The sequence below is a fragment of the Styela clava genome, chromosome 5 (genome assembly GCF_964204865.1).
Source record: "Styela clava chromosome 5, kaStyClav1.hap1.2, whole genome shotgun sequence".
In the NCBI taxonomy this organism is placed as follows: domain Eukaryota; kingdom Metazoa; phylum Chordata; class Ascidiacea; order Stolidobranchia; family Styelidae; genus Styela; species Styela clava.
This window is the reverse complement of record NC_135254.1, coordinates 18,885,344-18,899,034: the sequence shown is the minus strand read 5'-3', so window position 1 is coordinate 18,899,034 and position 13,691 is coordinate 18,885,344. Positions and strand designations below refer to the sequence as shown.

The 13,691-nt window shown below is 36.3% G+C and overlaps 1 protein-coding gene across 1 annotated transcript; it reads left to right on the top strand.

Annotated features, from left to right (window-relative positions):
- The first annotated feature begins 2,443 nt into the window (after window positions 1-2,443).
- On the top strand, window positions 2,444-7,715 carry LOC120344353 (uncharacterized). The gene is made up of 8 exons (XM_039413540.2): window positions 2,444-2,735; window positions 3,298-3,445; window positions 3,856-4,036; window positions 4,642-4,667; window positions 5,140-5,307; window positions 6,177-6,319; window positions 6,683-6,881; window positions 7,012-7,715. Exons 1-8 carry the CDS (start codon window positions 2,497-2,499, stop codon window positions 7,357-7,359), a joined length of 1,452 nt encoding a protein of 483 aa, XP_039269474.2. The 5' UTR covers window positions 2,444-2,496; the 3' UTR covers window positions 7,360-7,715.
- Window positions 7,716-13,691: the final 5,976 nt, after the last annotated feature.

Sequence of the window (13,691 nt, the reverse complement as noted above, 5' to 3'; positions counted from 1 at the left end):
AGTTGACATTAAACGTCAGGACTGTAACTGAAAGGATATGCATGTTGTGATTCCCATTTTTCTTATCATAGTATTGAAATAACGCAAAAAGCACAGTATCAGAAAAATAACAAGAGAGCTACGCACAAATATATGGACACGTTAGACCAGAGCGAATCAGTCTTTACCGGTACCTTTGACGCTACCGGTACCCTCAAAAAAGTTCTGAATTTCCAGTAGCAAGAATTTTGCAGAACCAAAACGTACAGCCAGTAATGACACTGACTAAAATCCGTGTTCCCATGGATAAAAATAATACAGCAAAATTTTAGACGAAATATCAAGATTCATAGAATTCACGCAAAATTTTGAAATAAATGAAAGTAATAGCCTTCTAGCGAATAAATTAATCTTTAACCACTGAAAATTTCAAAGCAATTGGTCCAGTATTCGAAGAGAAAAGCGATTTTTTAAAAACGTGTCAAAGAACAAGAACAACAACAACATAATATTGAAACGATCGTTATGGCCACTAAACGTGTCCAAAAAAGTGGAAAGGTTTAACAAGAAATTGCTCGTTATATATTAGTTCATCTTTCCTGTGCAAGTTTGTAGGTTTCGTAATAGACTATCGATATCGTCTCATTCCGCTCAGGTTTAAAGCTATTTGTCAAGATTGGAATGTCATTTTCAGCTTATTCATTTCTTTTGTTTTCCTTCTTTCAGGTTAACAAACGGACAAATGTTTTCCAGTAGTTTTTCTGACCCTTTATCGCTGTGATGCGTCATGTCGGCTTGAAAATAGCTATCTATCATTTATTTTCAGAGAAACTTCCGGGTTTCGGTATGCAAATAACATGTTGTTCCCATGTTTCCTCTTGTAGTATATCCTTTAGTCCAGGGGTCACCAAACTTTTTTGACCCCGGGCCGGGTATGACTCAAACTGTGTTGAAACGGGCCGGAAAAATATTTTTGTTAATGCAATACAATAAATTCACAAAAGTTTGGAAATTCATTTAATTTATTCAACAATAAATATATTCTACATTTCTGAAGACTTGAATATTAAATTCTATCTCTATCGCAGAATATATAAGTATAATTTGATTTTCCCGCAAAAAAATCATACACAAAACATAAACAATGAACACACAGAAGATTGGGTAAATCGGGGAAACTGGAAAAACCTTTATAAAGGTTTAATAGATAGAGAACATCCTAGGAAAACAAATATACAAGATTTCTATATCTATTCAACTATCCTGAGTTTAGCTGTTAGCAAAACATTGCTGTCATGAATTAGAAATATTAAAAAATCCACTTTTTTGCGCCAAAGATATGTACGCATTACGTCTGCTATGTACCGTTACGCCGCGTTGGAATACCGCTTATATAAACGACTACGGACTGCCTGCGGTACCTTGGAATTCCATGAAATTCTGACATAATTTAGATAAAATAAACAACTATTATCTGGTATTTGATTTTTTTCACTAGCGCATAAATTTCAAGTTATACGTAGTGCAAATTTTGATATTGTATATGGACACCAATAAAATTTATGTGAACGTGTGCCCGCGGGCCGTAGTTTGGTGACCCCTGCTTTAATCTGTCAGACCTAGTTGATCCTTTGCTCGTAGACAGGCACAATTCCGCATATATGAACTGTTTTGGCCTTTATGCTTTCTTCATCATATTTTATATTGCAAACTTTTCTTTGTATTGATATATAATTTGATCTCCATACCTATAGTTTCCAAGCTTTATTTTCTTCAGGATTTGTAATAAAATTTTGAATTTGTGTTTGTGTTTCATTCTTGGACGGTTGTTTAACTTTGTCTGGTGATTGTCAAACTTTGCTCAAAATACTTTTTTGTTCTGGCTTTTCTTCAAACAGTCTTTTTTTGAATGTGGTTTCCCTTCTCCGCATACAATATCTCCTACACCCTGTCTTGTGTCCGGGACATTGCTCCATCTCACGTGTTATGTAGTGCCATATATAACACCAATGACTGTAATATTCTGAAGGTCTTGGATAGAACATTGTTAATTTCTTCACATGTATAGTTATTAGGGAGTTCAATTTTGGGGGAAATTTCATTTTCTAACGTTATTTTACATATCCTTATGCCGATTTCAACACCATCTTTATCAATAAACCTTTTGATATTTTTGACTTCTCCAAATTGAGATAAAAGTTTGGAGATTCCAGTGTCTGGCTTGATATGCTGTGATTGTGAACGCCCTTTTCTAATTGTATCGTACATTTTTGTACAATAATTTGATATTCCGCCACATCATAAAATGTCCATGGTTTACTGCATATAACCTTTTCGTTTAATTGCAGACTTATTGTTCGTGTTGGGGCGTGTCCACAAATTATTTGTCACCCTCAGAGTAGTGTGGAGTGAAAATTCACAGGGAAGACGCTATCGACATGTATACGGCGCATTTTTAGTTTTGTTCGAGTTGTATCAGATATCGGATAATTGTTTGCCTATACATGTTAGGTAGAAATGAATTTTCTGGAGTTTCGGATACTTTGTTGCGTATTTGAAATGTTAGTGAAGGCTTCCGTTCCATCGTGGAATACGGAAGTTTCAGAGGAAGTCCCGAACAACGCATACGGCGATGGCTGCTTCGGAATACCGATTGCTCAAAATGGCCGAATGAACTGTACAAATTCTAGCAAATATGGATCCATTTGCAAAACAGTTTGTAAAGGTGGATATGCCGTACGAGGATCTGTTTGTAGGTGAGAGATATTAAACTAAATATTTCACTAGTCTGTGTTAAACTGCAGGCAATCGTAGCTAGTTTTATTTAAAGAAAGATAGATGGAGGTCTAACTCAAGCTTGCAGATAAACCTTCTAATTTATCGAAAGAGATCATGTTATTCTTGTTGTACTTACTGCTCACGTATTTAAGTTTATGGCCCTATACTTTTCTCCTGTCACATACCTATTGTGTAGAATTTCAAATAGTTATGTTATTCGATGCCCATTAAAATATCAAGCATTCGTGTTTGTTACATCGAGACAAATCTGAAACTAAGTAAACTAAAAACATTTTCAACGACCCAGTTACTGTTCCAGGTTCATTGACGAACAAATTACTATTAGCGGTCACTGTTCAAAATCATGGCCGCAGCAGGATAACTTATTGTATAGTTTTATAAATGTTTTCTATAAATTTCATATTCTATTCAAAAGTATTGGCAATGTCCGTTCAATAAATTCGGGCCCTTATGTGTATTTGATTTTGTCCGATTTGAACTATTTGTCAGTTTAATCCAACTTCTGACAATGTTTTACAGGAGATGCCAGTCAAACGGCCACTGGTCTGGTTATCAAGCTATCTGTGAACCTTTACACGGATGTCGCAGAAAAGTCAAAAAATACTTTTCAAAGCAACCAAATCCAGAATTTGTTCAAGGACAGTGCTGCCCAGCCGGTAATACAGGGGTAAGTATGAAACTGTACAGCCATTTCTTCTCATGTGTGATAGGAGAATGTGGAATTCATTTTGTATGAATAATAATATTTGACCATTCATTTCAATGCAGAAATACTTCATACCTAAATTACCGGAGAGATAAATATTTCACCAAAACGTATTATTTATTCTGTGATCAAAATAATTGTTACACTAAGCAAGCAATAATGTATATTGTTTGCATTGTTTGGCACGTCTTCCATAGGCGATTAGTTCATATTTAAACCTAAGCAGGCATTTTATGAAAAAATGGAACTATATACGAAAGTTTATGAACTTACTAAACAATATTTTCCGTGACATAACATTTGGCAAAAAGTGAAATATGTAGCAGCATAATAGCAATTGCATTATAATCTTTGCTTCTCCTGTGATTCAGAAAATGTATAATCCTTCGACACATTCTTGTTGCTTCGATGGAAGATCAAGATGGATTACACCCAGAGTTGAAGATTCATCTTATGATTGTGACTGTTGTCACGAACACGAAACTGATTGTTGGACATGCTGTGATGAACCACTGAAAAACAAAAAACAAAATGCCAAATTAAAAATTCCTGGTTTGTTACAAGTTTCATATCTCGCAAGACATTCAGGTTTTTCGTTAACTTTGCCGCCTCAGCCAGAATGGCAAGCCTTGTCAAAACAGAAGACGTCGTTTTCCTGAGCCCCTTTCTATCTTCAACCATAAATATATATCACAAAATAGAAAACGTGTCTGTTGATGTTTTTTCCCAATAACAAATAATGTAATTTTCATTCAAAACGTACAGTGTTAATAAAATAACCCCAACACGAGTTTATCGGGGTTGAACGTTAGGAATTTATCAAACCAGTGTGACTTCCCTTTTACAAAAATACATTACGTACAACGCTCTCACGAATTCAATTCCAGCGCTTTATTCAATACCAATCATGAAATCGAGCTTTCGATACTAGGGTACTAGTCTAATTGTTAAAATGAGGTTCCGATATGAAGTATTATTAATTTACCATGCCTCAGCTTATTATTTTCAATATATATTTAAATCAGCGTTAAATTGACTTAACATCAGGACTAGTATTATTATTTAAGATATAAATCTAGTTGTAAGTAAGCCCCAATTGTATTCTTATGTTTTGTTTATTCAAACGTTTCTTTTTTAACATGACGCAAATAATACAGAGGAAGATCTGAATGTGAATTTCAAGGTTGGAATATTTTCTTTCTGTTGCTATAATTGAGCTCATTTTAAATTTATTGAGAAATTAGATTTGTTTTGTTTGAGCAGTATCTTTACTAAAAAAAGCATTTGTTCAATAGTGTTGAATTCCATTCGAAAAACTTATCATAAACAGAGATAAATTAAATGCCAATCACTACTAGAGGCTGTCGAGAGCAAGTGAAGAAATGATTTCTCGAAGAAAAAACAGAAAATATATTCAGACAGACAACATTTTAATATATATATATAAAATTTTGTAAATGTAAACTAAATGTTGTTGTGTGAAATTTAACTGTGATTCAGAGGTTAATGTAAGTACAATATTTATATTGAATATCTAGGTTTGAGTTATTTGTAGCAATGTTGTAACATCTACCGGATAGAAACATGACGTTCTCAAGTTTCTCGTATTTAACCTTATATATTTCTATGATTCTGACGTTTGTTTTCTATTTAAGATTGTTGGTGGGGTTCCGGCATCATTTGAAGCACAGAGAAGAAACGCTTATATTGTGTACAAGAGAGATTTGTGGGGAAATCCTCCTATTCCTGGTTTTCCACCTGTTTGTGGAGGAGTGCTGATCCATCCTAGTTGGGTTCTGACAGCTCGGCATTGTATTTCAGATGTAAGACCTAAACAGAAGAGAATAGATCGACTTTCTTGTTTTCCCAATTGTTTGAAATAGAGTAAAATATCTAATTTTAGTATTAAACCTACAAAATTTAGTATTCAGAACTTAAACTTTTCTTAGACTAACGACAAAAAGGGAACTGGAGCTAAATCAAAACTTACTACGCGAAAATTTCAATTTTCTACTTATTTTCAACTAAATTTGAAAACTTTTATTTATATATTTTTACTCATTGATTCGTACGTTAAGGTTTTTTTAACAACAAATGACGGAATTCTATTGACTTATTATTTTGCAATATTTGCTGCAACATGCCACCTAAAGGTCAGACGATGACATGAATCGATGCACATTCAGTATATGTTGTAAATTGTTACGTTACTAAAAGAGTTTTGTTTTCAAGGCGTGACAGCCAATGTATTTGATAAATTGATTTACTGATTTATTTATACATAATCATGTTGAAATATTTTATTTCAACATAACAAATTTTGTAATCCCTTATTGACAACAGTGACCCATGCGTACACAAACTGTGCGTACACAAACACGTATACGTACACAAACTGTGCGACTTCATTATGCCGGCCCCCTGTCAGTAATAATATAGGAGCTACATTGCTGTTCTATCGGTGATTATTCTTGACTACCAGTCTAAAATGAATGTCGTCTATTTTCAAGAGACTAACGAATTAGTATTTTATTCCTGATCAAGATCATGAAACTACAAATTACAATTCAAAAAGCTGTGTCTGTTATTTGTTCTTGACGGATGCTGACAAAAAATCAAACCGAAAAATCTTTGGCACTGAGATTCCTAATTGTTTCAAGTATATAATTTATTTTTATCCTTTATGTTTTAGGAAATGTGCAAAGAAAAAATACTATCTTCATCGCCTGTCCGCGTCATTGTTGGAAAAAGTAATTCGTCCATACTAGCAGAAAACGATGGCCAATCACGTAATGTCAGTGTTGCTGTATGTCATGAACATTATTGCAAAAACAGGTATATAATAGAAAGCGTGACAGATAACAGGCCTAAAAACATTATAAACCAAGTCATTACACAAACCTTAATTTAGCATTCTTGAATACCGTTCACGCCGATCATATAGAAAAACTCTCAAACAATCCAATTCGCTCTGAGCAAAGTCACACGCACTCCCATGTGAAATGCCAAGAGCTACTGAAACCGTTTAGAATTATGTGCATTACGTGCCAGTACATGACGACTGGAGCGAGATTTGAATAAGTTGACTCAAGTGTCTACGATAAATAAAATAATCGCACTTTTTCGTCTTTCACCTATCAATATTAGAATCGACCCAAATATTATATTTTTTACCAGTAGAATATTTTAATGTTTCAGAGTAAAACCAGATTTGAATGACATAGCCATCCTTCGGTTACACACGCCGATCGATATGAACGACCCAGGAGTTGCCTTGGCCACATTGCCCCCGCAAGGAGAAACGGTTGAACCGTGGACTGGGTGTCTTCTCACTGGATGGGGAATAAAGAAAATAATAAATATTTTTCCTCTTCCGAATTTTGAAAGATGGGTTAAGGTAAGGCACTCTTGGGATTTCCAATTGGTGACTAAATTTTACGAATTAGCGAAAACGATTGTGCTGTAAGAATATTAAATATTTACAATTGTGATTGCTTGGAATTCTATCCCTTCTATCATTGTTTTAGGAATACATAAACGCAACACCATCAAGTCTACAAGAGGTTATTGTACCTATCGTACCGACACAATATTGTCGGGGTCGTATACGACCATGCCACATGTGTGCCGGTACTCTTCAACGAGACGGATGTAGTTCAGACAGTGGAAGTCCTCTTTTTTGCAGCAATCCTGCTCTAGCAGTTCGACGTGGTAAAAATATTCCATATTCTGACAAACTGATGGATAGTCATTTTGTTGTACACGGAATTTTTAACTCGGGCTTGTGCGGAACTCGTCCAAATGTTCCTGGAGTTTATGCCCGCGTTTCCTATTACCGGGACTGGATTACCGAAAACATGAGTAAATACTCTTGAGTATTAAATCGTTGACAGAAACAAATTAATTTGGTTTTTGACCAAATGCCTTCGTGGTCTGATGTCGTGTGTTATATTAGCACCATTTCCCACAATCTCATTCTCTCTCACTCTTATATCTTCATCGTCTCCCCAAATCTGATATTCCTTTTTATTCATTTTCCTCGCAACGTAACTCCGGCCATCTTTGTTTCATACTATGATTTACACTATTACGATCGCTACAATTTTTAAGTTTACTTAATTTTTCACGCTTTGTTTTTAATTTACGATAATATTTAAAAATGTTAATAAAGACATTAGAAAAGTTTTTCTCTTTTATCGAATTATACAAACCGTGGAAAATGTATAATAAAGGCTTGAGCTACATAATACATATTCACTAAATTTTCAATTTCGGTTTGGGTATTACAGGGGATAATAATGTGAGCTAATTACGTAATGAACTATGATATTATACGAAAAAATATTTTAATTTCTCTTCATTTAGGACTAATTTGAGTGATGAACGAAAGATATATATATAGATGAATTGACCCGTGCTAAAAATAGTACCGGCTAAGCGCAGGCAATAAGACTCGTATTGATTTTCAGTCGACACATAGAAATGATTTTCATATATATTTGATAAGGTTCCTAGCATGAACTGCGTCATGATAGCCTTTCTCATATCTGCAATATTGGATGGAGAATAGCTATGAAGTGATTGTTCTTTTCAAAAAAAAAATTCTGGTAACTGTTTGATGCACGCTATTGCAAATGTATGCCGTTTTTTCGTTGTCCATGCATTACGCATGAACTCCTATTAGTGATCAAATAAATAAATTTCATATAAATGATTTAATGTTAATAGGTTAATAGATAGATATCCATCCCAAGGGGGAAGATTTGCGTATGAATTCAGAACCATCTTATTTGACGCGTTTTTCATCAATAATATTTCATGAATGTGACGCGTATATTGACTAGGGAACCCGCGAAAAGAACCGTTCGAATCCCATGCAGGGATAGTTAAGTGCGAGAGGATTGCTGGACTCCTCGCCGTCGTAGGGTGGTTCACGTAACCGTTAGTTGGTTACGGCTTCCTCAACCATCAAGTTCATGCAACAAATACCTGGCTAACTAATCCCATACCAGACATGGTCTGGTAACCGGACGAGAGGCCGTGGTTCGCCATGTGAGTGAGCCGTATTATCGACTTTCCTCTCCCCTGGGATAAATATGTAAATGAATAAATAAATATTAACAAAAAGTGGACCTACATAAATATTGTGTTTTTGACCTTCAACCCTATGCGACATAATGGTACAAAGTTTTGCCATAATAGTCGTTTACGAGGGTATGTTCCAATATACATCCTGAGATACCGTATTTTATTGTATTGTTTTCATGGGAGAAAAATACTAACAAGAAAATTAAGAAGAAGAAGAACAGGAACAACGACATGATAACAATATTATCCAGGTCCACTTTGTGTCTAACAGGTCCCGTAGAGCAGCGGTCGGCAACCACCGGGCCCCCAGCGCCGGTCCGCGGAAAGGTTACCGCCGGTTCGCGGAAAAGTTACCGCCGTTCCGCAGAGAGGTAACACAGACAAGACCGTAATAAAATTTCTACAATATAAACACATTGTTTCCACTACGCCCCTAAAAGAATGTTTCTCATCAGTCCGTACAAGCGATGAGCATATATGCTCATTGGGTATAAGATATCTCCAACAAAATAATTCTCGCTAAGAACGTGACCACTCCCCTACAGGCTCAGTGCTAACCGGTCATGCCTAGTCAGTGCTAATTTTATACTTCAGAATCCGGATAATCATAAAGTTAGCACATCGAGCAAAAATAGTTTTGGCAAAACAAACATCAATCAATACCCAGACCAGAGTCAGAAGGTCTACACTACAGGCATTGGTACCTTCCCGAAATCCGATTAATGTGAGACCTGGTTTTCAATATTGATAACTACGAAAAGGAAATATCAAAGTAGTCTGGATGTAGTGTGTCAATGTCGACCATATGGGAACAGTTAATGGCCAGCAAACAAATACAGATATCGCATCAAAAAGCATCACTTTCGTTTTTTAGTATATTGTCAACATGAATTTCCTAATGTGTATAATTTATTGTATAGGCTTAGTCCGTTTGTATAAAGGTGGTCCGCCGAAAGTTTGGTCAGGCTTTACCGGTCCGTCACTTGAAAAAAGTTGCCAAAGGTTGCCGACCACTGCCGTAGAGGAAACTCTTTTATGAAGCTCAGTCAGAGCTCTGGAGCACAGGTTTAGGAGCACACGCTCGGCGGTGTGGCGAATCGTGCTAAGCGTTAGGAATACGCTCGCCACCGTACTTCTGATTACCCTGCATGGGTTTGCGGTTCGAATCCCTTGGAGAATAATGACGTGAGGATTGCTGAACTCCCCGCCGCCATAGGTTCCACATGTCGGTTACGGCTTCATCTACCAGCAGTCCGTGCATCTAAAACGAATAAGTGGCTAACTATACCCATATTCGGCATGGACTGGTAACGAGACAAAAGCTCTTGGTTACCAAAGTTAATTTCCCACTCGCATCACATACTTGCGATGTTTGGCAGTACTTACATTGGCGAGCAGTTTTTTCAACAATAAAAGTTTACAAATCATCCCTCCGCACACGATCAACGGGCATGTCTTAAGACCAGCAAACCAACGCAAAATAAGACCAAACATCGCGTTTCTCATCGCTACAAAACGGTGCCAAATATCCAGCACAAGTAAATGAATATGTTTCATGTCTCGTTTGGTGTAAGATTCGAGTGAAATTTTTTCAAGTGAAATACATTCAGATTTTTTCTGTGATTTTTTTGTGTATCAATTTTGTACCTAAATTGTCGGTCTGGGACCCTCGTCGTCAATAAAGTACAAAAAGTGGCCCTTGACATATTTTGAGTTGGAGACCCCTGGTCTAGAAGTGTACAACGGAGCACACATAAAATACAAAAGTAGTGAAGCTGAATAGCTGAATGTATTAAAGCATATCTTTACCGACACTTTGGTATGTATCGCAGTTGCACGAAAACATAAAAATATGTTGCAACTTATGTGTTACAGACTGTTTCACTGCCCTTGATGAACCATTAGTTTACAAATTTATAGTATAGCTAGGGTTACCATATTTTTGTGATTTCAAATCGGGACGCCTCGAAAGACAACGACCCCTTAGCTGTGATTTTGTCAGTCAGTCAGTCAGTCGTTTATTTTTCACCAAAATGAAACATACACGTAATGCGAACAAAAATTAGAGAAAACATAAATAAAGGCATTTCATGGTGAAGGGTGACGCTAAAAAACCAATGTTGGTTATCTAGCAGCGACACCTGTGATAAATGTCTAACTTTGATACAAGTAGAATAGAATAAATCGAACACATTTAAGCAGTGAAGGAAAGAATGTCCAAGAAAATCCAAAACCGTAACAAAAAAGAGACTCCAGGCACAACCAGGGTAATCATGGGCAACAGTATAGTAATATAACAGCAGTCCGACCACAGTCAGCGTCGTGAAACCCTACAAGAATATTGCTTTTGAGGCCGCGCGGTATGATAGTGGCCATGTACGCCGGGATACGTAATTAAGGCAGTTAGTTATTAAGAAATATATTTTGAAATATAAGCACATCTTGATGGTTACAATTATCTTAAATATGGGAGCAAGTTCAAGAAAGTATTGGCACTGTGGTATGGTTTCCAGAACTGGAGTCATTGGAAAATTTGAGGAAGGAATTGGTATTGGATGAAAATACAATCCAATTCATGTAAACAGAGAAATGGAAAATTAACAGGTAAATACATCATTCAATTCTATGATGTGAACTAAGAAATGCAAAAAATTGAAAATACCAGACAACACAATTAGAATATAAAATATAGAGACACTAGTTTTTAAGAACCAAATAACAATTAATATAAATAAATCAATATTAATTCAGAGAGCAGGATCACTAAATCAAAAAGACCCTCATCATAGAAACCAGAGCAAAATATGATCCATGAATTATTCGATTATATCCTTAGGTAGGCATAATCTCACCCTTTATGGTTTAGTGAGGTAATCAATTACTGGGTACATTTTTGCATATACAGCGAAGGGCAAAACTGTGGGGATTATGGAAGAGAATCACTAAAATCGGATCCTTCACAACAGCCTTGATCCAGGTTCTGGGGGACACTTTTATAGGCTGTGGATCTGAACAAGTATTGAACTAACAATGGCAAGGCAAATGCTGATAGCACATCAAATCAAGGTGCTGGCAGGAGACGGGTAAGAAGAAAGTAAAAATTTTTTATACTTTACTTTGAATGTGGCATAGGTGGAGTCACGCAAACCATTGGGAATACTATTCCAGGTTATAACGCCTTTATATTTCAAGGAGTTCTGAGTTTTGCCCGTTGAAAAGCGGGGTACAAATAAATTGGATCTTGTCGAAGAGCGCGTATTATGTTCATGTGCGTTACTAAGCTTAACAAAATAATCGTCAAAAGCTGCAGGCAACTGGTGGTTGTGAAATAGATGCATTACTTTAGAGATTTCTAGTTTGTGGATGTCGGATAGTTTTAACACCTTGGTCTTATGGTATAGGGTGTTTATGTTAGAACGAAAAGGCGCCCTAGAGAGAACTCTAACGGCCCTATTCTGGAGAACCTCTAATTTACGCAAATTTGTCTGGGTAGCAGAGCCCCATGCAGCTATGGCATATTGGATGTGTGACTGGAATATGGCAAAATATACGGTTCGCAGGTTAATATCATGGACGTAATGCCGAAGCTTGCCCAGAATTCCCACAGATCTTGACAGTTTCTTATGGATTTCAGTGATATGAGTGTTCCATTTTAGATGACTGTCAATATGGAGTCCGAGATATTTATGAGAAGGGACAACTTCAAGCGAAATACCATTAATTTTAACTGTAAAGTTGGCAAGTCTAGTGCGAGTTTTGGGACAGAATATCATCACCTTCGATTTATCAACATTCACTGTGAACTTATTACAAATCATCCAATCATGAACTTTGTTTATTTCAGTGTTCACTTTGGTTTGGAGCGAAGTTAAGTCTTTTGCACTGTGAAGCAGGCACGCATCGTCGGCAAAGAGTTTGGTCAGAAAATTTGAACTGTTAGAGAAGTCATTAATTGCGATCAAGAATCCAAGTGGTCCTAGTACACTACCTTGAGGAATTCCGCAATAGATGGGGAACACTGGAGACCTGTGAGAATCCACCTCCACAAATTGTGAACGACCGGACAGGTAATTAAATAATAGATTGCCTGCAGCACCTCGGAAACCATAATGTCTAAGTTTATGGGATAGAATTCTATGATTGACGGTATCAAAAGCTTTCTTCAAATCGAGAAAGATACAACAGACAAATTCTCCTTTGTCCAGTTTATCGAAAATGAAAGAGGTTAAATCAAGAATAGCGTGACTGGTGGAAGTATTAGTTTGAAAGCCAAATTGACATTTGTTAATTAGGTTGAAATTTGTACAAAATTTAAGGATTCTCTTATATAATAATTTTTCTAAAATTATACCTATAGAGGGTAGAATGGAAATGGGCCTGTAATTTGATGGATCATTTTTTTTACCACTTTTAAATATGGGAACCACTCTAGCAATCTTTAAAGAAGAAGGGAAAATGCCTAATGTAAAGGCTGAATTAAAAAAGTGGGTTAGTGTAGGTGATATTATATCGGCAACTGTTCCTAGAAAGTGGGATGGAACACCATCGGGCCTAACTGCTTTACTCTTTTTCAGATTTAAAATTATTTGGATAATCTCCGTGGAAGAAGTGGGTTCGAGAAAAAAGGAGTTTTGCATTGGAGCACCCAAGAAGTCGGCGAATGATTTTGAGATATGTGGGATTTTATCTGCAAGATTCTTTCCGATTGTCGAGAAGTATTTATTAAAAACACTGGCAATCGTAACTGGGTCGGTCACTGAAGTACCGTTTTCGAGTTCCAATTCTGAGATGGATGTATTATCTATGGACTTGATCTTAATAATGTCGTTAATGGTTTGCCATGTGCGTTTAATATCACCTCGATTGCTTTCGAGGACACTATGGTAGTACATCTGCTTAGATCTCCTCAGCAAATGTGTTAACATATTTTTATACTTTTTGAAGTAGCTACGTTGGAGTGCATTGCCCTTTAGAAACTTTTTTTTAAGCATAATATTTTTGTGTTTAATGGACTTACGAATTCCCCTGGTGATCCAAGGTTTATAAGAAAGTTTGTTTTCTTTGCGTGATAAGGGTCGTAATGGGGCATGTTTGTTGATTGAGCATTTCAGATGGCCAA

Bases quoted from the DNA above. Each gene is read 5' to 3' on its own strand.
- LOC120344353 (XM_039413540.2), top strand. From the start codon at position 2,497: ATGAATTTTCTGGAGTTTCGGATACTTTGTTGCGTATTTGAAATGTTA. The intron at 3,446-3,855 runs GTAAGTATGAAA...CCTGTGATTCAG, and splicing joins GCCCAGCCGGTAATACAGGG to AAAATGTATAATCCTTCGAC. The intron at 6,320-6,682 runs GTATATAATAGA...TTAATGTTTCAG, and splicing joins GAACATTATTGCAAAAACAG to AGTAAAACCAGATTTGAATG.